The sequence below is a fragment of the Convolutriloba macropyga genome, chromosome 11 (assembly GCF_964194025.1).
Source record: "Convolutriloba macropyga chromosome 11, txConMacr16.3, whole genome shotgun sequence".
Lineage (NCBI taxonomy): Eukaryota > Metazoa > Xenacoelomorpha > Acoela > Convolutidae > Convolutriloba > Convolutriloba macropyga.
In genome coordinates this window covers 20,408,524-20,434,398 of record NC_134478.1, presented here as the reverse complement: position 1 = coordinate 20,434,398, position 25,875 = coordinate 20,408,524, and the positions used below count along the sequence as shown (strand labels likewise).

The 25,875-nt window shown below is 36.7% G+C and overlaps 1 protein-coding gene across 2 annotated transcripts; it reads left to right on the top strand.

The window, feature by feature from the left end:
• Positions 1-15,554: 15,554 nt before the first annotated feature.
• Positions 15,555-25,475, top strand: LOC142349240 (ABC transporter G family member 20-like). 2 transcript variants are annotated; one of them, XM_075400672.1, is made up of 3 exons: positions 15,555-15,817; positions 20,551-21,165; positions 23,937-25,475. In XM_075400672.1, exons 1-3 carry the CDS (start codon positions 15,736-15,738, stop codon positions 25,271-25,273), a joined length of 2,034 nt encoding a protein of 677 aa, XP_075256787.1. In that variant the 5' UTR covers positions 15,555-15,735; the 3' UTR covers positions 25,274-25,475. The 2 variants fall into 2 exon arrangements, with proteins under 2 accessions (XP_075256787.1, XP_075256788.1); XM_075400673.1 differs by lacking the exon at positions 15,555-15,817 and adding an exon at positions 19,341-19,490.
• Positions 25,476-25,875: the final 400 nt, after the last annotated feature.

Sequence of the window (25,875 nt, the reverse complement as noted above, 5' to 3'; positions counted from 1 at the left end):
CCTAATGCTAAAACAAGTAACCTGTATATAATCCTATAATACATGGAAGCTATATCTATTCATATTCCAAGGAAGCTATATCTAATCATAATTCATGGAAGCTATACCTAAACTTGATACCTGGAAACTATGCATATTTTTAATGCAAGGAGGCTATACCAAATATTGGTATACGGGGCCAATTTTAATTCATGGATTATAGTCCTAATCTAAACAAATGACATCTCTGCCTAATCTTAATACTTATGCCCTCATATAGCGGTTATACGGAATCTTACTACATGGGAGAATAACTAATCTTTATAAAGGGAAGCAATACATAACCTTAATACATGGAAGCTATACTTAATCTTAATTCATGGAAGCTATACCTAATTGTAGTTCATGGAGGCTATACCTAATCTTAATACCAGGAGGCTTTGCCTAATCTCAATGCACATGTTTAAAATTGGGCGGGCATACGGAATCGTAAAACATGGGAGCTATTCTTAATAATTATACATGGGAAGCAATACACTATCTTATCACTTGAACGCTATGCCTAATCATAATACACGTAAGCTGTAACTAATCGTGATACACGGAAGTTATGCGTAATTTCTATACAAGTATGTTATACCTAAACTTGACACATGGAGGCTATGCACAAAAATAAGAATTCGGCTATACCAAATCTTATTTCACGGGGCCAATCTTCATTCATTGACCATATTCCTAATCTGAATGGATGGCGGCATTGCCTAATTTTAACTCAAATGCTTTATATATGGCGGTTATACGGGAACTGAATACATGAGAGCTATATCTAATGGTAAAACATGTAACATATATATAATCTTAATACTTGGAAGCTATACCTATTCATATTTCACGGAAGCTACATCTTATCGTAATTCATGGCAGCTAAACCTAAAATTGATACCTGGAAACCATGCATAATTTTAATGCAAGGCGGCTATACCAAAAATTGGTACATGGGGCCAGTTTTAATTCTTTGAACATATTCCTAATCTTAACAAATGAGAGCTCTGCCTAATCTTAATACACATGCCTTCATATGGGGGTTATACTGAATCTTAATACATGGAAACTATAACTAATCTTTTTACATGGAAGCATTACATAATCTTAATACATGGAAGCTATACCTAACTTTAAATCATGGAAGCTATACCTCATTTTTTTACAAGGAGGCCATGCCTATTCTTAATATATAGTGGCTGCTGAATCTTAATAAATGGAGGCTCTACACAAAATCAGAATTCGGCTGTACTTGATGATAGCACATATGGCCAATCCCAATTTATGGAACATATTTTTATTCCAGAACATGGTATTCTTGCCTAATTTTAAAACACATGTCTAATATATGGCGGTTATACATAATCTTAATACATCGGAGCTATACCTAATCTTAATTCATGGATGCTAACCGTCATCTTTAGACAAGGAGTCTATGCCTAATCTTAATACGTAGTGGCTGCTGAATCTTAATACATGGAGGCTCTACACAAAAACCAGAATTCGGCTGTACTTGATAACAGTACATAACGCCAATCCTAATTTATGGAACATGTTCCTATTCCTAGGCATGGCATCTCTGCCTATTTTTAAAACACATGTCTAAAATATGGCGGTAATAAGGTAGCCTAATACATGGGAGCCAAACCTAATCTTAATACATAGAAGATATACCTAATTGTAATTCAGGGAAGCTATACCTATTTTTAGTGCAAAGCAGCTATACCAAATCTTAGCAAATGGGGCCAATGTTACTTCCTTGAATATATTCTTAATCTTAATAAATAGCAACTTTGTCTAATGTTAATACACATGCCTTATATATGGTGGTCACACTGAATCCCAATACATGGGAGATATTCCTAATTTTCATACATGAGAGCAATACCTAGTCTTAATATATGGAAGCTATAACTAATTACTAGTTCTAATACATGTAAGCTATATAAAATCCCAATACATGGAAGCGATACCTAATCTTAAATCATGGGAACTAAACCTAATGGTAATTCATGGAAGCTATACCTATATCACTATACCTATATACCTATATTCCCTAATATAAGGAGAATATGCCTAATCTTAATATGACGCGCCTATACCTAGTCTTAATTCATGGCGGCTATGCACAAAAACAAGAATTCGGCTATACCTGATCTTATTACATAGTGCCAATCTTAAATCATGAAACATTTTTCTAACCCTAAGACATAGCAGCTATGTCTACTTTAGATGCATGTGTTTAATATATGGCGATTATACATAATCTTAATAAATCGGAGCTATACCTAAACTTAATACATGGAAGCTATGCACGAAAAAAAAGATTACAGAATCTCAAAAACATGACAACTATACCTAATCTTAATACATGACAACTAAGCTCTTTATAATCTTAATACAAGGGAGCTATAACTAACTTAATGCATGGAATCTATACCTAATCTTGATACATGGAAGCTTTTTCTAATTTCTATACAAGGCAACTATACCTAAACTTGTGCATAATCTTAATACGTGGTGGCTATATCCATTCTTTATACTTGGAGGCTCTTCACAAAAACAAGAATTCGACTTTATCTGATCTTAGTACATACGGCCTTTTTTAATTCATGAAATCTTTTCTTCATCCTAAGACATGACAGTGTTGCTTACTTTTAATACAATTGTTTAAAATATGGCGGTTACATATAATCTTAATACATCGGAGCTATACCTAAACTTAATACATGGAAGCTATGCACAAAAAAAAGATTCGGCTATACCAAATCTTAGTTCATGCGGCTAATCTTAATTCCTGGAACATGTTCCTAATCTTAACAAAAGGCAGCTTTGCTCAATTTTAAAACACACTCCTTATATTTGGCGGTTATACATAATCCTAATACATCGGAGCTATACCTTAATTTTTTACATGGAGGCTGTACACAAAAAAAATTCCGCTATACTTGATATTAGTACATAGGGCCAACTCTAATTCATGGAACATTTCCCTAATCCGATGACATGGCAAATTTGCCTGCTTTTATTATAATATTTAGATGTAATACACAATCTTATTGCATAGGAGCTATACCTAATCTTATTATATTGAAGCAACACCTCATCGTAATACATGGAAGCTGTACCTATAATTCATACATGGAAGCTATGCCTAATTTTAATACAAAGACGCTATACCATATCTTAGTATATGGGGCCAATCTTATTTCATGGAACATTTTCCTAATCTTAATGAATGGCAGCTTTGCCTAATGCACATGGCGGTTATAGGGAATCGTAATACATGGGAGCTAAACATAATTTTTATACATTGCAGCTATACCTAAACTTATTACATGGAAGCTATACCTAAACATCATACATGTAAGCTAGAGTTAAATTTAATACATGGAAGATATGTCTATTCTGAATACATGGAAGCTACATCTAATCATAAATCATGGAAGCTATACCTAAAATTGTTACATGATAACTAAAAATAATTTTGATATATGCAAGCTTTGCCTAATCTCAATACTCCTCTGCTAAACCTACACTTAATACATGGAATATATAACTGCTACTAATGCATGGAAGCTATATGTAATCACAGTACATGGCAGATATATCAAATCTTAATCTTATACCTACACTGAATACTTGGAAGCTATAACTGATCGTAAGACATGTTGGCCATGAACAAAAACAAGAATTCGGCAATACCAAAATATTAATATTTGGGCCAATCCTAATTCATGTCATATTCCTAATCATAATACATGGCAGCTTTGCCTAATCATAATACACATGCCTAATATATGGTGGTAATACAGAATCTTAGTAGATTGGAGCTATAACTGATCATAATAGATGGACGCTAGGTTAATTTCTTTACTTGGCGGCTATACCCGATCTTATTACATATAGGCTATACATTAAAACAAGAAATTGGCTATACCAAATTCTAGTACATGGGGTACATCTTGATTCATGGAACGTTTTCTTAATTTGAGTACATGGCCATTTTGCATAATCTTAACAAACATGCCTAAAATATGGCAGTTATACAGAATCCTAATTCATGGGAGCTATACCTAATCTTAAATGATGTGTGAAATAGCTAATCTTGATACTTGGAGAACATGTCTAATCTTAAATTTGTAGCTATACATAATCTTAATAATTCGAACATATACCTGATTATAATATAGGGAATTTATACGTAGTTTGGATACATTGAAGCTATACCTAATCGTAATCCATGAAAATTATACCAATTTTTAAAACTTGCAAGCTGTAGCTAATCTCAATAGAGGGAAGCTATACCCAATCTTAAGACATGGAAGCTATACGAATTCTTAATACAAGGAAGCTATAACTAATCTTGAAAAACTGAATTAATGCCTAATCCGAATACTTGACGGCTGTACCTAATCTTCATACATGGAGGCTATACACAAAAACAGGATTTCGGCCGCACTTGATCTTAGTACATGGGCCCAATCTTTATTCATGGAACATATTCCCAATTTTAAAACTACTTAGCTTTGCCTAATCTTGATACACATTTGTACTATGTCAGGGTTGTACAGAATTTTAGTACATGGGAATTATACCTAATCTTAATTCATGGGAACAGTACCTAATCTGGATACATTGAAGCTATACTTAGTCTTAAGCCTTGGGACTTTTATCTAATCTTAACTTATAGAAGCTATACCTAATCTTAATACATGGGAGCTATATCTATTCGTATTACATGAGAGCTACACCTTATCTTAATAAATGGAAGTATTGCCTAATCGAAACGAAATGCTGTTATGCCTGATCTCAAAACATTTAGGATAAAATATGTTTTCAATTTTTAATTATAATTTTCAGTAACAATTCAAGAAACTTTTGTAAAATTTGATTCGATTCAGCAAAATTTGACATCAAAATCGCGTGAGTTGGACAATTTTACAAGCATACTAAAGCGGAAAATTTGCACCACTTTACAAACTGTTTACTCTGAAGAAATTTATATAGTCCTTGTCAAATATTAATTGTTGATCTTTTTTCATAGGTTTGTGTTTCGTTCTCTTTCAAATCATTTGATTTATGAAAATTGGTGTTTTCAACCAGTCACAATCAAGTTTTTAACTAACACCTAGCTTGAAATGCAAAATAAGCAGGCCAAGCTTTGTAATTATAAGACAAAACTTTCGAAGGCGTATTGGAGCTATTTCAACCGCACTTTCAACGAGATAGATTTGTGTCCATGGCAATTGACATGCAACTGTGTTGATTGTAGAAACTTCAAAGAACTCAATCCGAAGTGACTGTTTAATTTGAAATTGATTTGCGGACTTAAAACTTCCCTTGGGTATTCCCTAATTCTTTTGTTATGATTATTATTATTATTATTATAAATTTAGCATCTATTGCTCTACTGGATAGGTGCAGAGAAGAAAGAATTAAAACTTAATTTGTTTGTACAAAACGGTTGTTTTCGAACTTTGCAATCATGGTCAGGTTTCAAAATCAGATGAAAGCATACACAAAGTATATAAACTTGTCTTTGAGACTAATAAAAAAAACAACAAATTTTTGAAATTATTTAAATATAAAATCACATTTATAACATTTTATATACACTTATTACAATAAAATAATTCATTTTTCGGAGTTTTTGAAAGTCCAGGATGTATTTTTTTCTATTCTTGAAAAGTTTTTTCTTTCATTGCTATCTGTTTTTACTTCTTACTTTTCGGGGTTGACAAGATTTTGAATTAACATGTACCAGAATAATTTTTGAATTTCGAAAGTCAAACTGTTTTGTATTTGATTTAACACTTCAATGTCAAATCCCGCCCACGGTACGCGTCGTGCGTATTTAATTGAGGTTTCAGCTTCTTGATGTCGATTGCTTCTATTGTCATTAGTTTTTCAAACCCGCGAAATGCATCTAGAAACCCCATTCAATATTACGCGCTGTACCACAGCATTCAACAAGGTGTTGTTCCACAGGAGAATCCTCTTGACGCTCCGAAGTTCTAGTGGTAAAATTTCGGCTAGTTTGGTCAACAGAGATGGAACTGAATGCATTACATGTAACTTTAAAAGAACAAGGACACTGCAAGAACTGAACTTCGAAGCCGATCTCACCAGCACAACCATCTTGAAGCATGCAACCGACAAAATAACTTACAACGAAGAATTCAAATGGAATCAGTTTGTTTTACGACGAAGAATTCAACAGCCGAAACTTGCAGATCTCAAACAATGGATTAAAGAAATAGCCGAAGCACATGAACGTTCACTGCATCAAGGACGAAGCAGCATAAGCCTTAGCACAGCCAGTGACACACATCAACGAAATTTCAACTTAAATGGAACCCGACAATTTCATCAACAACCAACTCATCCTAACAGGGAACAACACTGCCAACAACAACCAACACAGAACATAACCAACTTTAGCAACAAAAACAACCAGTACAACCTGAAGAGCAAATAATAATGTTTCAAGCAACAAGAGGAAGCAACAGCCTGCCTCTGCCTTGTGTCTTTAACGACGGTAATTGTCAGTTATTCCATTGCCCAACGTTTAAAGCAAAGACAGCAGGCGAAAGACTAGAAACAGTTTATCAATTGAATCTTTGCAGAAATTGTTTGGGAGCGAACCATCGAGCAAACAATTGTCACTCAAACTCTAATTGCAGGGCGCAAAGATGCGGACAACGACACAACACTATGCTACACGATGCCAAGAGCAGATACGGACGAACAGTAACATCAATTATTCAAACAAACTCTCAATTGAACAAGTCAAGAGGAAATGGTAAGTCATTTGCAGTCATCAACAACAAAGATACAACCACAACAAAGCACACAGCAGCAGCAACTAAAACAAAGAATCTTCTCTATGTCATGCCAGTCATTTTACATGACAAAGAGAACAAAGTTCGGACATACGCCTTCATCGACCCAGGAAGCAGCTTGACAATACTTCTCTCGAAGATAGCCGACGAACTACGCCTTCAGAAAGAAACACGTCAACAACTTGTCTTGGAAGGAGCCGATGGAACAGACACAAACACTTGTTACACAACTTCAACAGAAATTTCAAATTTGGAAGACGATGAACGCTACAATCTCAAACAGATATATGTTGTAGAAAACATCAATTTGCCAGAATTGAGGGAGCACCCGGGAGACATTGCCAGAAAGTATGACCACCTTAGACATATCAATATGCAAACTCTGTATAATCTCCAAGTCACATTATTGATAGGGCAGGACGACATTAACTTCATCTCACCAGTCAGAGTGGAACAAGGACCATCTTCAGCACCAAGCGCAAGTCCTTCCAAACTTGGTTGGACTATTTCTGGACCTCGTACAGTTTTGCATGACAGCAAAACACAACATTCAATGCATCAAACTGCTTTGTTTCGCAGCAATTGCGTTGAATAAGACAATGACCTCTTCGAACAAGTTTTTCATTGGTGGAAAGCAGAAACAATTCCATTGGAATCCAAAACCAAGTCTAATGATCCAGAAGTCTTGTTGCCCACCAAGATACTTAATACAACATGCGTGAGACAGAGAGATGGACGTTATGAAACGGGACTTTTCTGGAAAGACCACAGCAGTTTACCAGACAACCGGTCACAAGCCTTAACTCATCTGAATTATCTCGTCAACAGACTACAGAAGAAGCCTGAACAGTACAAGAAATACAATGAGGGCATTCAAGCAGACCTGGAAAAAATCTACATTTCAAAAGTACCTTTACACCGATAGAAAGATACAGGATGGTACATACCACACTCTGGTCTTGTCAGCCCAAACAAACCCGACAAGATACGAAGAATCTGCAATGCCAAAGCACCACATAGCGGAATAAGCCTCAACGACAAACTCTTAGCTAGACCTGACCTCCTCGGGAATATGCTTGGAAATTTGCTATGATTCCGACAAGGAGCTGTCGCCATCCAGTGAGACATCGAAGCGATGTTTATGCAAATTGGATATTGACAAAAAGACTGACGTTACCTGACATTCATGTGGAGACAACCAAACAGCCATGAACTAGAGGTGTACGAATACCAACGACACATCTTTGGAGCCAGGGACTCAACAGCTTGCGCAAATTTTGTTTTGCAACAGACAGCCAAAGGCGACATCGAAGATCACCCAAATTCTCTGGAGATAATTCAGCGGACATTCTACATGGATGACATTGTTGTATCTTTCAGCGACACCATCACAGCATTCACTACAGCCAATGTTGTCAAGGATACTCTACAAAAAGGTAAATTGAACCTGACAAAATGGTGCAGCAACAGCCGTGAGTTTTGTCAGCAGATGCAAACGATCTCAGTTGAAGAGCTCTTTAGTAAAAGAATTTCATCAAAGAGTTCTTTGAATTCGTTTGAGCTTGGACGAAGACAAAATAATGTTCAAAGCGAAAGACAGAAAGAACTTGGACCGGAAAACAAGGACACAACGCAAGCTTCTGTCTTTTGTCTCAAGTTTCTACGATCCTTTGGGAATCATATCTCCACTCCTCATCCGAGCAAAGATTTTACTGCAAGAACTATGGACGCAAATTGGACAAAGTCATCAATTGAGACAATGGAAAGGCCATCAAGGATTGGGTAGAGGACATTGAACTCTTAGGTACGGTAGGGGTAAACAAGTTGCTAGTGGCACAGAATTGGGGTCACAATGGAACTTCATGTATTCTGCGACGGATCTTTAGAAGCAACAGCAACGGTAGCATACAACAAGACAACCAGCAACCAAGGAATCACAATTCGTTTTCTTATGGGAAAAACAAGAGTGGCACCCTTACGTCAAACAACAAGTCCCAGAGTTGAACTGCAAGCAGCACTTTATGCATCGAGATTGAAGGTAACAATCGAGGATGAAATGGATTTCAAGTTTGACAAAATCTTTTTATGGCCTGACAGCACGACCATTCTCAGTTGGATAAAGAACTTCAAATTGAAACACAAAATGCACATCGGAAACAGAATTACCGATATAAGGGATCTCACAAGCACTAATCAGTGGAACTACCTCAATACTAAGGACAACCCAACAGATCAAGGAACGAGAGGACTTAAAGTAACAGAGATGACAGAAAAATCTCTTTGGTTACTGGGACCACAGTTTCTTCTATCTTCTAACGACAACTGTAAAACTGACGAACAACATGAAAAAGTCTTCTTGAAAAGCGCATAACAGAAGTCTCAGGTAACACGACGACAGCCAATTGACAAAGACGTCATTGATGCCAACAGGTTTAACCAGTGGTTGAAACTCAGAGCCGTCATCATCAAAATTAAAAACCTACAAAACAAAACGAAATCACGTGACCAACAGATCATAGATGCAGAGAATTTTCACTTCCGTTTGTCGCAGCAGCAATCATTCAACGAGGATGTAAATCAACTAACATACAACAGGCCAGTTCAGAGAAGAAGTAGATTGATTCAGTTGACACCTTCAATAGACGAAGATTGTATAATTCGTTCAAACAGCAGACTAGCCAATGCATCAGTTTCAACAGCAACAAAAAAGCCAATAATTTTAGACGGCAGAAACAGGATTATACGTCTTTTTCAGGAACTGCAACACAAAATCAATGGTCATCTGGGAGTTGAACAGCAAACATACAGCATTCAGTTGAACTATTAGGTTCTTCAATGCAAAACAGTAATGAAGAAGATCTCAAATAGATGCTACGAAAGCAGACGACAGAGACAACTCAACAGCTAGCCTCAGATATCAGAGCTTCCGAGTTACCGATTCTCAGTCTATCCTGTATCCCTCAAAGAAACCGGAGTGGACATTTCTGGGCCTTTTCAAATCTACAGCCAGATTAACACAGTCATGAAAACTCACTGTTGCTTATTCACCTGTCTAGCGATATGAGCCGTCCATATCGAAGTGACCAGGAACTTGCAAAAGGAATCATGCATAATGGCATTCCAACGATTTTTCAGCCGACGAGGAATACCGGAAAAAAAATCACAGTGACAACGCTTTAAATTTCACCAGTACAGCCAAGACATTCCAGGAAAGCAGCTTCACAACTACAGAGCTACAGAAATATGCGGAGTCGAAAAAGATTACATAGAAATTTATTCCACCTGGAGCATCACATTTTGGTGGAAAATGGGAACGCCGCATTGGGATGAGCAAACGCCTGTTGTTCAATATCGCCGGATCTAGGAAGCTCCAGGAAGACAGTTTCTCAACCCTCATTTGCCAAGCGGAAGCTCTGCTCAACAGCAGACCTCTAACATCAGTCAGCAGTGACATACGCGATGTAGAAAGCCTGACATCAGGACATTTTTTGACAACAATGACAACAGGACTGCCAGCAGACACTACAATTAGCAGCAACGACAGAGAAACAGAAAAACTATGGAACAATGTCAACAGTATCTTGAACGAATTTTTGACACGCCTTTTAAAGGAATATCTCCCAACACCCAGACAACGTCGAAAATGGCATTCAACAGTAGACGGAATAGAATTAGTAGACATGGTATGGATACTAGAAAACAACACACCCAGGGGTGTTTGGCCGGTAGGTGGGGTACAGAAGGTAAATAAAGGTAAGGATAATGTGGTAAGGTCTTGCCTGGTTAAAACACCAAAAGGGAATTTTGTTAAACCAGCTATCAAACTTAGTTTGATCAACGACAAAGCAACATAAAGGTTATCATTAGTAAATGGGGAACAAAATTTTAATAACAATCTGAAACCCTAACGTAATATCGGTTTTGGGCTTAAGGTAATGTGAAAGATGAAAAGTTAAAAGTTCAAATTATTGAGTTATCAATTCAAAGGGACTTTTAAGTATCATTCGATTACATTTAGGGATTTCAACAAGTAACTCACAGGGATACTCCAGTAGCAAAGCTTATCGTATATTAGAGAATTACTCTTAAATGGGAAAATTTAGGTAGGTAGCTTTAACAGGAAGACAAATTCTAGATAGACATTAGGTAGGTTTTGGAATTCAAATGCACAATTAAATAGCTTATTGCAAAACAACAGAGAGTTGAACCGAAAGGAGACCAGTATTTGAAAAGGTAGATGACACTAAACAGCTTAGGTAAAACCAAACACCAGATGTATAAAGTATTACAAACAATTGGTATTCAGACGAACTCTAATTTGGGAAAAAAGGTTAAAGGTGGGCTATAGGTACCAGGTAGGGGTAAATTTAGGTAGGTAGGGAACACGGGGAGCTTCAGTTTTTCAACCAGGATCTTTCAATGAGCAGGCCAGCATCAACAATATTTTCAGAAATCGTTCAGTATTTGACAATCACCAATCAGCCAATACAAATGTTGATCAAAAACAACTACAAATGTACAGAGTCAAAAAATCAGTACAAAAGCAATTCAACTTTCCAGCATACACTTCTTTCATATAACATTATTAGCAGCGCGTTGACAACCAGCACAGAGCAACAATCGACAGACAACACCGACGGAAGACATCAAGAGAAATTTCACGTTAAAAACAAACACTTCAGCAAGAATTCCTTCAGCAGAAACAGCAACATTTTGCGCAGTCAACATCAGTCAGAACAGAAGTCTCAGGTAAGACAACGACAGCCAATTTACAAACACTTCATTGATGCCAACAGGTTTAGCCAGTGGTTGAAACTCAGAGCCGTCATCATCAAAATTAAAAATCTGCAAAACAAAACAAAATCATGTGACCAACAGATCATAGATGCAGAGAACTTTCTCCTCCGTTTATCTCAGCAGCAATCATTCAACGAGGATGTAAATCAACTAACACACAACAGGCCAGTTCAGAAAAGAAGTAGATTGATTCAGTTGACACCTTCAATAGACGAAGATAGTATCATTCGTTCAAACAGCAGACTAGCCAACGCATCAGTTTCAACAGCACGAAAAGCCTATAATTTTAGATGGCAGAAACAAAATTATACGTCTGTTTCTGGAACTGCAACACAACATCAATGGTCATGTTGGAGTTGAACAGCAAACACACAGCATTTAGTTGAACTATTAGGTTCTTCAATGCAAAACAGTAATGAAGAAGATCTCAAATAGATGCTACGAAAGCAGGCGACAGAGACAACTCAACAGCTAGCCTCAGATATCAGAGCTTCCGAGTTACCGATTCTCAGTTTATACTGTATCCCTCAAAGAAACCGGAGTGGACATTTCTGGGCCTTTTCAAATCTACAGCCAGATTAACACAGTCATGAAAGCTCACTGTTGCTTATTCACCTGTCTAGCGATATGAGCCGTCCATATCGAAGTGACCAGGAACTTGCAAAAGGAATCATGCATAATGGCATTCCAACGATTTTTCAGCCGACGAGGAATACCGGAAAAAAAATCACAGTGACAACGCTTTAAATTTCACCAGTACAGCCAAGACATTCCAGGAAAGCAGCTTCACAACTACAGAGCTACAGAAATATGCGGAGTCGAAAAAGATTACATAGAAATTTATTCCACCTGGAGGATCACATTTTGGTGGAAAATGGGAACGCCTCATTGGGATGAGCAAACGCCTGTTGTTCAATATCGCCGGATCTAGGAAACTCCAGGAAGACAGTTTCTCAACCCTCATTTGCCAAGCGGAAGCTCTGCTCAACAGCAGACCTCTAACATCAGTCAGCAGTGACACACGCGATGAAGAAAGCCTGACATAAGGACATTTTTTGACAAGAATGACAACAGGACTGCCAGCAGACACTACAATTAGCAGCAACGACAGAGAAACAGGAAAACTATGGAACAATGTCAACAGTATCATGAACGAATTTTTGACACGCCTTTTAAAGGAATTTCTCCCAACACTCAAACAACGTCGAAAATCAGACGGAATAGAAGTAGGGGCATGGTATGGATACTAGAAAACAACACAACCAGGGGTATCTGGCCAGTAGGTGGGGTACAGAAGGTAAATAAAGGTAAGGATAATGTGGTAAGGTCTTGCTCGGTTAAAACATCAAAAGGGAATTTTGTTAAACCAGCTATCAAGCTTAGTTTGATCAACGACAAAGCAACATAAATTTTATCATTAGTAAATTGGGAACAAAATTTTAATAACAATCTGAAACACTAACGTGATATCGGTTTTGGGCTTAAGGTAAGGTGAATGATAAAAATTCAAAGTTCAATTCATTGAGTTATCAATTCAAAGGGACTTTTAGGTATCATTCAGTTACTTTTAGGGTTTTCAACAAGTAACTCACAAGGATACTCCAGTAGCAAAGCTTATCGTATAATAGAGAATTACTCTTAAATGGGAAAATTTATGTAGGTAGGTTTAACAGGAAGACAAATTCTAGATAGACATTAGGTAGGTTTTGGACTTCGAATGCACAATTAAATAGCTTATTGCAAAACAACAGAGACTTGAACCGAAAGGACACCAGTATTTGAAAAGGTAGATGACACTAAACAGCTTAGGTAAAACCAAACACCAGATGTATAAAATATTACAAACAATTGGTATTCAGACGAACTCTAATTTGGGAAAACAGTAAAAGGTGGGCAATAGGTGCAAGGTTGGGGTAAATTTAAGTAGGTAGGGAACACGGGGAGCTTCAGTTTGTCAACCAGAATCTTTCAACGAGCAAGCCAGCAACAACAATGTTTTCAGAAATCATTCAGTATTTGACATTCGCCAATCAGCCAAAACAAATGTCGACTCAAAACAACTACAAATGTACACAGTCAAACGCAATCAGCACAAAAGCAATTCAACTTTCCAGCATTCAATTCTTTCATATAACACTATTAGCAGCGCGTTGACAACCAGCACATAGCAACAATCTACAGACAACACCGACGGAAGACATCAACAGAAATTTCACGTTAAAAACGAACACTTCAGCAAGAATTTCTTCAGCAGAAACAGCAACATTTTGCGCAGTCAACATCAGTCAACGCATTCTTCAATAGCAGACATCAAAGTCAGATCAGACATACTTGTAGATATGGACGAGTCCATAACTTCAAGATAAGCGTTTTATTGAGGACACAACTCAATGCAGCATTTCAACATAATCATCAGCAGCTGAAGTAAGAAATACAGTTCGGCTACACAAAATACTCAACAGAGCAAAAGAGAACACGACGAGACGACAAAGAGCAACTTCAAACAGACTTCAACAACAACAACAGATCGACTACAAACTTTCTGATTTTTGGTTCCCAAAAATGGGGGCCAAGTGTACCAGGAGAGGCACGTGCTAAAAACTGTAACCATAAGAAAACCAAGTCATAATGCTGATTATATAGATGTAATTGAATGGTTAGGAAATGGATGACTTTTTCAGGGTAGCAAAAAAAGATTTGTGAAGCAAATCTCACGAAATTTTTAACTGTTGACAGGAACTACAGTGGGCAAAGGGTCGCCCAGGCATATTTGTTGTTGTTGTTGTTGTTGGGGATTTTCTTTACAGAAGGGATTTCTCCCGATCAAAACAGTTATAGAAAATTAGTCCATGTCTCAGCAGTGCTGACGGTCACAACAGATCTGCCACGTGCAGTTAATATCGTGCCAAAGTAACTATAACTCAAGGGCCTTTTTTGAAACACCACCAACACTGGCGTCAGTGAAGCAAGCTGATTAGTTTGCTTCTCTAACGTCCGGCCACAGCACCACCAAAACTACACAGTCAATATTAACTGAAGGCGGAACACCGCACATACCACATGGGATTTGAGATTCTTATCAAAAGATGATTTCAGGGTGGATTTGAATATCACAGTATTTTCAGTCTACTTGCAAAATTTTGAGTGATGTTTCCTCTGTATTGAACGAAAAATCTCTGTTTAATCTCATTTTTGTTAAGACTTAATTGTTTTTAGATTTTGTTCATTTTTGGGGGTCTTTCTTTAACCATTCCCTTCTTAACTATTTTATCCAACGTCCCATTAACAATAAAGGATGACCACTCAGTTGGATCGTGATGTTCAGTCCAGATCTCTTGATTTTTCTTAAGACCTTTATCCAAGGATTGCCAGCCACTGGTTGCATTAAGAAAATAGGATTGTCAGTCACTGGTTGCATTAGAAATATAGGATTGCGTCACTGGTTGCATTAAATAATGTCTTTTTATACTACTATTTTGACATAATGGAAAGCTGTCCTGGGGAAAAATTACTTTTGTTTGGTGCTTAATTGGCATACCAAATGTAACAGCAGTGAAGTAATATCGGTAATGAGAACTACTGAAGTGTACTGTTTCCATGTGAAGCTGAAATTAAACCAAGTATGTTTGATTTAAGTGACTGCAGCTGCCAATATTAAGTTGAGCCAGCCATGAAAAAAGCATCCGATTTAAACCGCACCAGTTTTAATTGCCAGTGCAATGCTAAAATTTTTTAATATATGGATAGTCTCTGAATTCAAATGATCGATCTGTTTAACGTCAGTAGTATGAGCAAATAACTTTAAGATCCAACATTTCTCAGCACATGAAAATATCTAGCATTAAAAATTATTTGCCTTTTACATTTTGACCTCTTTTAGCCTTCCGCTTTCACCATAAGATGGTTTTCAGATATTTCACTGCTTTAGAGAAAATGACCATGCGATTGTTTTGATGACAAAATGGAGGATTTTACTACTAATGGAAGGCCCTCGGCTATATTGTGAGAGAATGCCTTAATATCTTATGGCCGAGTTAAAGCAGGGGAGTCGCCAGTGCTCAACAATTTGAACATGAGTGTCGAATGTGGCACTATTTATGGACTACTGGGGCCGTCAGGATGTGGTAAAACGACTCTTTTGAAATGCATATTGGGTTAGTCTCAGATTGACGGAGATATTTCCTACCCGACCAGACTTTGACTGATATGAGGAATTTAATAGAAGTTTTTCAATTGCTCTCAAACGAAGTTTGTAGCAATTATTATTTGCTCTCAAACGAAGTTTGTAGCAATTATATTAGTCCTGTCGGTCTTTTCTATGCGATTTTTCGCTTGACCGATTTTTCGTCTCATTTGACTCAGCGCCCCATTTGACTTAGCGCCCAGCTGGCGTTAAGTTTCATTAGAGGTCCTTAGGCGCATTTAGTAGTCCTTCAAGTGCTTAGCGAAGTGAAGCTACTGGGAAGACCGTAGTTTAATGTTAAAAGATCATGTTTTAGAGCCCGAAATATTGCATTTTTTTCGCGTTTCTTTGTCAATTTTGGAATTTTAATCAGTCTAAAATTGAGGCGGGTTAAAGTTGAAAAAGGTCTTTTGCGAAACATAAGTACTTTTTATGACCATTTAAAGAGCTATATGTTTTGGTAATCGAAACAAAAACACGCAAATGAATACTAATTTTCACAATTTTTTACAAGCTTTTTGAAAATTTTGTCATTTTTTGAGTTTTTTAGCTTTAGGTGGCAAGGAATCTCCTCTATGGTTTGATTATAAGTTACTGCATTGTTTCTAGTGGTAATGGAATGGTTTTTAATAGCCGCGTAAGCAATTCCAGGCGGCAATTATTGCACTCGTAATTTTTATTACTTCGTCTAACAGATTTTTGTTTCATCTTACCGTGACGTCATTTCTGCTTTTAGGTCATTGTTTTGTCTTACCGTGACGTTATTTCTGCTTTTAAATCGGTTGCGTGACTTGTCTCGCTAAAAAATTGATTTCTGAACTCACTTATGGAACTTAAATTTTTATGAACATTTACTAGTTAAAGCTCAATAGTGTGCATCTAAGTGGTGCCCAACTTTTAAGCCCACATTCTTGAGTAGTAGTCTCGAGTTTCTGATTTTGAATATCAATCTTGAGAATGCTTTTTAGGACTTTTTCATTATAGACCGTATGTGTCATAAAATTAACAGTACCTATCTAACCCAAAAAATCTAGTGGTCTACTAAATGACTTTTGGTCAATCTGACTATCTTGTTTTTTTATTTGTTTCAATTCTTGGGAGGCCACAAGCGTCTATCGCGGCTATTTTCCGGCAATCTGCCGGCTATGTTTTTCAACATTTTAACATTACTAACTTTAGCATTTTTTGACAAAACCCGCATTTTTTTGACATTGTCATTATTTTCCCCAGGGGACAGACCCTCTTTATGGGTTTGATAATGAGTTACTGAAAATTTTCTACTGTCCTTGGAATAGTTTTCAACTTTTTAAAATCACAAATTTTGGCAATTTTTTAATATAAAACTTCAATTTTTTTTTCGAAGATTTTTGTCAATTTTAGATTTCTGCAGTCTCAAGAGCCTAGGAAACTCCTCTAGGGTTTGATAATATGGATAGTGTCTTGATGTAATGGAATGTTTTAAAAGATTTAAACATCACAAATTTTTTGACAAAACTTAACAATTTTCTGCAATTTTACATTGTCATTATTCAGGATTTTTTCAGCCTCAGGGCTCAGAAAAACCTCTTTTTGTTTTTGATAGTCAGTTACTGAAAAGTTTCAGATTTTAGTTTTCAGCTAGTTTTGACCATGTATTAGTTTTCAGCTTTGTAATATCATAAACTTTAACATTTTTTTATAAATCTTGCAATGGCTTTCAATTTTTTTCATCGTTTTCAGTTTTCTCCAGCCTCAGGAGCCAAGGAACATCCTCTTGGTTTTTATAACAGATTACAACAGTGTTGCTAATTGTTTTCCAAGATTATAATATTACAAATTTAGGCAATTTCTTCAAGATTTTTTCCGGCACCATGGGCCAAGGGACCTCCCCCAAGGTTTGATAATAAGCTGCTGGATAGTTTCTAGAGTTAATGGAATGCTTTACAATGTTTTGATGACTCGAGTTTTTGCTATTTTTTTTTACTAAATTTAATTTTTTTTTCAAATTTTTGGAAAATCATCGTCCCAAGTTTATAGATCTTTATGAGCCAGGGGAACTGTTTAAGGCTTGAAATAGGGATGCTGGATAGTCTGGTGAGACAATGAAAGGGTTCTGAAGATATTAATATCACGAATTGTAGTAAAATATTGTACAAATTTTGTTTTAAGTTTTTTAAATATTTTTGTTGATTTCTGAGTTTAACGATCAGTTCTGGCCAATGAAATTTTATAAGTCTTGCAGATGGTTTACATAGCAGAACTAAAGAGACAAATGGTGGTTTTGAACCAATTTTCACTGCAAAATCTGGAAACTTCTTTAAATTTTCACTTTTCAGTTTTTTACTTGATTTAATTACTAACAAGGCTGGAAAACTAGAAGTTGCAGAGTCGAATCTAGTGGAATTTTTTTCAGGCGTTTTCTCTCTGTCGGTTGGGGTTTCTTTCTTTCTCTTTCTCGTTCACGTTTTATCTCTCTCACACTCTATATCTGGTTCTCTCTCTTTCCTTAACTCTTTTCTTGATGCCGCACTTGAGCTGCTGTTATGTGACGTGATGTCATCTATTACCCTCATTAGCGCTGAATTGTAGTAGAAATGTTTTATCTTAAATGACTTAACTAGTACTTTTGCGGAAATCATTGGCTGTTAATTGCTTTCAAACGAAGTTTGTAGCAATCATGTTAATCTTGTTGGTCTTTTTTATGCGATTTTCCGCTTGACCGATTTTTCGTCTGACCCATTTGACTTTTCGTCCTCAGAAACGGGAGAGGTAGCGCCCAGTTGGCATTAAGATCTCCTAGAGCCTTTCAGCTCACTAGTCTCCAAGTATGCGATTCACAGATACTGTTTTGGAGACTTATACTTATAGTGTGAAGGCCGGTTCTTAGAAATTGATCACCTCACGTCCCTTCAATTATGCTAAAGCGACCCTCACAAAACTGTAGCTAGTTACTGTTAAAGCCAACTGGTCGTTTGAGGTCAATTCGTCCGACGTTAGTAGGTTATGGTTTTTAAATGTAAGTGGACATTCATGTAGTAGAAAGTATTTAAAGGAGCAAAGAATCTTTGCATTTCACTGAATCGACATCATTAAAATTGGCACAAAATAATTTATTACCCTGAAACAACGGGACTTAAAAAGCGCCTTAAAAACTATTTCTAGGAGTTTATACACCGAACTCAACGAATCAAACGTCTGCAGCTGGTATTTGGGTTGCGACTGCCACAACTGCAGAAACAAGAGGGCATTTTTCTAAACTATTGTTCCGAAAACAACGCCCTGTAGCAACAGCTTACGAAGCCACAACAACAACAAAATATAAAGCTGAAAAGCTGCTCTGACCAATTAGCAAGTTAGCATTCCTCGTATACCATATCCTGGCAATGGAAAATTGGTCGTGATACCAAATTTCAAAGAGGGGAACAAGGCAGTCCGCGTTATCAACCAATCAGTCCGCTCTGTTTAAGTACACAGAATTCACGAGTGTGTTGCGAACGCTCTAAGGAAATGCTTTTTGAAAATCAATACAGCTACAGAAAAGAGCGGTATAGCAGAAATGTGGACAATCCAGAGCTCCGATATTTTTCTGTACTCTAATTAGACTTCACAAACGCATTCGACAAAGTGCAACACAATTAACTAGTAGAAATACTGCGAACTTTAGTGTTAGTGAAAACTTCTCGAAGCTACCACTAATGGCGATCTTTTTAGACAATCTATGTCAGTTTGTGAGAATCAATAGCCTGAAATTATATACATCAGTCATTTTAAGTGAATTTCATAGGGGCAAAATCCTTCTGCTGAGCTGAGTACGGGCTTATCAATAAATGTGACGTAATCAGCAAAACCTAAGCTTTATCATTTTTCCGTTTGAATTCCATCTCTTCAAAATAACTTGCCTAAGACAAATTATATGGAAAGCTGATATCTTAGCAGTTATATATAAACGAATAGCTGATATCTTAGCAATTATTAATCTGCTTAAATTTCTTCTTATTTCGTCAACTCTTAGTTTGATTGTAATGCTAGAATTCAGAAAGCAAGTCAAGTCGTGATTTCTTTCAACTTATAAGAAACTTGTCAAAATTAAATTCTTGCCAAAACAAGATGAATGCTTTCTCTCGCCGCGCTGTTGCTATCCTGACATACTGCTCTCAAGTGTGGCTATACAACATAACTAACAATCAGAAAATTCAAGACATACTGACAAACTTGACGAATTTGATCATGGAGAAAAAAGGAAGCAGAGCAGACTGCATTACACAGGAAGGTTGATTTCCTAACTAGACCAACCTACATTGAGATAAATGACCCGAAGCTTCCGATCAACCATGAATGGAGAACACTACCTTGAACTTACAATCCTTCATTCTGGCTCCGATAAAACCAGCTATAACCATAGAAACTGAAAGTAGCCAAAAGTCTAAGAAACCTTGACGAAACCTTTGTATAATATCTTTATAAAAACGATCGGCAAATTCGAAAAACACTGGAAATTTTTTGAAAGGTGCGCTACTAACGACAGATGGAGGTGGAGGATACAAGGAAAATTGAGAAAACTGTATTACACCGAAAAAACGAACAGTAGAGTGCTCAGAAGCTTGATCTGCGGCTACTAATTAATGGGGAAACTTGGAACTCATTAATGCTCTTAACTAAAATCTGTAATTACAGGGTCCTCCCATTTTAGAAGTGCAAATAAGAAGAATTGGTTTTTGCTTTTAGGAAATTTACGTCTTCATTCAGGAAAGATACTCGTATTTGGTGCTTCAACTCCAAGTTCAAACTACGATTTTGTAGCTGTGCCTGGAAAAGATGTGGGATACATGCCTCAAGACATAGCCCTTCACCCTAATTTTAAAATTAGGGAAATATTTTATTTTTACGGCAAGATAAACGAGCTCAGCGTGACAGAAATTCAACAACGGACACAATTCTTGACTGAGCTACTCGACCTTCCACCTCCATACAGAATGGTACAAGAGCTGAGCGGAGGACAGAAACGGCGCGTATCTTTTGGTGCTGCATTGATTCACGATCCAAAACTGCTAATTTTGGACGAACCTACAGTTGGAGTTGATCCGCTTTTGCGAGCTAAAATTTGGAAGCATTTAGTGAATCTTTCCTCCACAAACGAGACAACAATTTTAATAACGACGCATTATATTGAAGAAGCTAGGCAAGCAAATAAGGTCGGGCTCATGAGGCAGGGTGTGTTGTTGTCGGAGGGAGAGCCGGAAAGCCTGATCAAACAGAGGGGGTTGAGCAATTTGGAGGCCGTCTTTCTGGAACTATGTGCCGATGATAATCAGAAGATCACACAGGCACTTGATCAATCCGGTAACTACTTTCATCTATTTTATATGGGGGTTATATCTGGACGCTACGCAGCTCTTACCGTTTTTCTTCTCGTTTTAAGAAACCCTGTTATCATCTTATGGGATTTAAAACACAATTAAAAGCTTTTCTATGTTTTATAATTCACTGGTTTCTACATAACATTTTCTCAATTGAAAGAGGTCAAAATTGGCATCTGCGATTGAATTCATAGACTGGATTTTCAGCAGGTATTTTTTAATTGATACATAATTTGCAAAATAAGGACTGACACTTTTCGCATTCGCATTTTCGCCCTTGAGTTTTTTGAGTTCTGCCTGGTCTTTCATTTTTTTATATTTTAAAGCAAACTTCTGGAGCAATGAGAGCGTAGTTATTAATAACTATTAGTTTTTCCTTGTCTCAAAGTTTCCTCGAATTTATTTTTATTTAGATATATTTAAGTGCAATCAATTTATTGTAAAACATGTAAATATTTAACCATCTTTTAAGTGTTGTTCCCACTTTTCTTGAAAAAAAATTGGAGGACAGCATATTTATCAAATTAAAAATCTGTTCAGAAACAATTAATTATAGTATTTAGAATCTCACTGAGAGTGGACACCAAATTAGAACACAAATTGCTGGCTATCTTAGATAGCTAGCGACTTTTTTGAGGGTTTCTTTGAACAACAGTTATGTTATATTTCCAAAGTTGTCTCGTCTACTTTTCAAAGTCATGTTCGAAAAGAGATCGTTTTGGAAAAAAAGTTTGAGACAAATTTCAACGTATTTTTATCAAATAAATCAACTTTTTATCAATTGTTTTAAACTTTTTTTATTTGTTTCAACATCTTTTGAGAGCGTGAAAAAGAATACTAAAACAATTTGAGTTCTGTTAGAATTGACTACTTGTTCATGAGTTTTCCAGGAATACCACTAAATGTGACGCATATTGATCTTTAAACGAAGAGTTTTTTTTTCAATTATATCATATTTAATTCAATTTTGAGTTGGCTTTTGTTAAGCTTCTCATTTTTGAGCTGAAAGAATTTTGATCTTCCGGGTGTTGTTTGTTTAAGTTTCTGCTGGCACAGTTTGATTATTTTGAAGGTCATTTTGCAATGATTTTTGGAGCGTGATTTAGATTCACCGAGGTATAAAGGTAAAAACATTGATTAGTTTTTGGGATTGAAATGCGGCTTTGGAAGTGAGAACTCAAGATTGTGGCAAGATTTTTTTTACTTTCGGGTATTTTGACTACTGTTATCACTGACTTTTCATTTTCTGGTTTCTAGTACTTTTGTTAAAGAGTAATCAATCAAATTTATGAATTCCTAATATAACTGTGAAAATGATACGACGAGATTGCTGTAGTTTTCTGAAGCCTTTTTTTGGTAATGGCATTTTTTTAGTTCTTGTACTTATAGTTCTCTTCATTGATTTGTCTGAGTTCCGTCAGCAGGTCTTATCGGTTTTACAATGAGGCAAAGCCTCATTTGTCGATAGGTTTATTTTACCAGTTGATGTCTTTGATTAATGAAACATTTTAAAAAATATATAGGTACAGAAATAAAAGTACATAAAACATAAGTCACTTTGTCTGAATGACTTTCGTTATTAAGGTTGTAGTATAATTTTTAAAATTTTGACGCCATTTTTAAAATATCAATGAATTTGTCATTCCTGTCCAATTCATATCTCCCAGATTTTTTGTTACTTTCTCCAATAGAGTTCCCTGTGCACTGACGTGAAGAATTAGTGGTAGTTGCTTCCTGACACATTTTTCCGATGAATGTGATACAGCGAGAGCTCTTGAGTTTTTATTATATGTCGAGCTTTTACTAAATGCTCAACGATTAACTGCTTTATTAAATATCAGAAATTTTTCTAATTATATCAGTGAAAAATCCAACTCTGATTGTCCGAAGTTAGTCACAAAAATAGTGTTCTGTGCTGGTGATTTTGCTTTGATGGAATTTGTGAACTGAACTCTTTTGCGGTTTCGATGTACTTCGTCAGCTGGAGTTTTTTTTTGGTTTCAGAAGTCGCTAGGGCAAGTTATAGCTATAGTTATAACGTGTTTCTGCAAAAACCGTTTAGCATAAACATGAGAAAATTGAATGAACAGAATAGGCTGTTACGTTGAACGCCTAAGGACCTCTTTAGAAATGTTCATTTGATCGATTGAATTAAAATTGATTACAAGGTTTGTCATAAATTAATCAGTTTGTTTCAATTTGAGCATTTATTGTACAATTGTCGATGATTATTGATGTTTAATTGCTTTCAAAGGAAGTTTGTACCAATTCTATTTTTTGACTTTTTGTCCTCAAAAACGGGATAAACCGGTAGCGGTCATGAAGTTCTCTTAGAGCCTTTCAGTTCACTAGTCTCCAAGTATGTGATTCACACTTATACTTATGGTGTGAAGGGCGGTTCTTAGAGGTTGACCCCCAGAATTGAGCCCACTCTCTTCGACCCCACCCTTGCACATCGTTCACGGCGTTAGAGCCCGGTGCAGCTAAAAAAATCCATCCCACCGTTAACCCCTCCCCACTGTTGCCCCCCCTCCGCTGCGCTCACCTCACGCTTCTTCAATTAAGCTAAAGCTTGCCTCACTAAACCGTGGCCAGCTACTGACGAAGCCTACTGCTCGCCGGTCGTTTGAGAGCAATTCGCCCGACGTTAGTCGGTTATGTTATGAATGGCTGATTGCTCGACTTTCTATAAACATGCCGATAAGTATGGCATAATGACATAGCTCATATCAGTCATGATTTTTTCTCTTTTAGTTATGGACGATGAAGAACATCTTCTTGTGGATAACAAAAGAAATCACGGAGATACAGACTTGGGCGTGCAAAGTACTCTGGAACAGAAAGTGTTAGACTTCCATGGAGAACAACCGTGTTGTCAGAAATTATGTAGAAGTGCAAAGCAGAGTTTACTGAACCCGGCACACTTGGGTGCTTGTATCTTGAAAGATACAATTCATCTGATTAGAAACAAGCCTTTAATGATCTTCCAGTTTATTTTGCCTTTCATTCAAATTTCCATTTTGCTCTTGGCAATCGGGGGAAACCCTAAAGACGTCCCCGTTGGTGTTTTCAATGAGGATAAGGGAATTGCCGATGTTTACCTGAGCAATCAGTTCCTGGACTTTGTAAACACTGGAAGTCTTTTGCAGTTTCACTATTATGATTCAAAGCAGAGTTTGCAAGATGCTGCTCATAGAGCTCAAGTAACTGGGACTGTACATTTTGGTGCGAATTACTCGATTGATTTGGTCAAGCGAGGAACAAATTTTAAAGATACAACTGTAGAAACAGCCTTGGGCGGTAGTGTGTATATTAGCCTCGACCAAACTGTGTTAATGACTGCTATGTTACTCGAAGAAAAGTTTATGGAAGCGTTTGCTCAGTTTGGTTTTCAATTGGTTAATAATGTTACCCATAATCCGGCTATTACAATTTTGCCTATCAATTTCACTAAACCATTTTATGGTGAAGAAGTTAAAACGTTCACTGATTACATGGCACCGGGTGTAATCTTGCAGCTGACGTATGCTATGTCGGTATCGTTGACAGGAATCGGAGCTATCATTGAACGGAAGCTTGGTTTAGTTGATCGTCTAAGTGCGTCAGGGGTTACAGAAACAGTGCTGATGTTATCACTAATGACGGTGCAATGTTTTATCATGACAGGCCAGCTGTGTATTTTATTCGTCATGGCTTTGTTAGTGTTCGACACACCTTTTATGGGCAATATTGCTCTGGCAATTTTGATAGCCTATTTGCAGGGTGTCAGTGGGTTAGTGTTTGGTATCATTGTATCAGCCGTCTGTACTGAAGAAACACAAGCTATGCAGTTATCTTTGGGTACATTTTACCCCATAATGCTGCTTAGCGGTGTTATCTGGCCTCTAGATGCTATTCCCTACCCACTGAGGTATATCAGTTATGCACTCCCACCTACTCTGCCAGCCGCAGCTATGCGAGACGTTTTCCTGAGAGGCTGGGGAATAAGTTACAGAGAAGTGTGGGGTGGTATTTTGGTCAACGTGGGCTTTATTTGCCTATTTCTCACGATTGCAGTGGTCATTCGCAAAATTTTGTGGTACAATCGATAACATATCTTCTACAGAGAAAGTCTAATTTTAAAAACTGTTTTAATTTTCTCTTTATTTATTTAGATTAACTCTGTTAAGTCAATTGTTTTAATCAAAATTCTCATTTTGTGTATAGTGTAAAAAGATAATTGTATTATTAGACAGAAGTTAAACGTATATATTTTTTTACTAACAAAGTTAAAATTCATTATTTGATGCTGTAGTTTTGTTCAGGAGTGATCTCATGGAATATTCCAATTAATGGCAAATTTCCAATTGCGTTAACTATGTTTGGAATAACTGCCCAAAGTTTGTTCACTTGCTGTAGCTTTGTCAAATTTTGCCATGGTATAATCTCATGTACAGACTAACCATGTTTCTTAAACATGCTAAGAAACGTAAATGCGATTAAAATTCCCTTTTTCTGGACTGGAAACCGCCAAAATGGGGATTTCAGTAATCGTCAAATAGTTTAGCATTTGCCATGGGTTAAATATAAACAGTTAACTTAAACTGATAACAGACTATGGGTTTGTGAGTAAAATTGAGACCTTTTCTTTTCCCGAATTGTGGGGTGGCAAAACTTTGCTTCTGGAATGAATTCCTGTGCAATGACAGTACGT

Bases quoted from the DNA above. Each gene is read 5' to 3' on its own strand.
- LOC142349240 (XM_075400672.1), top strand. From the start codon at position 15,736: ATGAGTGTCGAATGTGGCACTATTTATGGACTACTGGGGCCGTCAGGA. The intron at 15,818-20,550 runs GTTAGTCTCAGA...TTTTGCTTTTAG, and splicing joins TCTTTTGAAATGCATATTGG to GAAATTTACGTCTTCATTCA. The intron at 21,166-23,936 runs GTAACTACTTTC...TTTCTCTTTTAG, and splicing joins ACAGGCACTTGATCAATCCG to TTATGGACGATGAAGAACAT.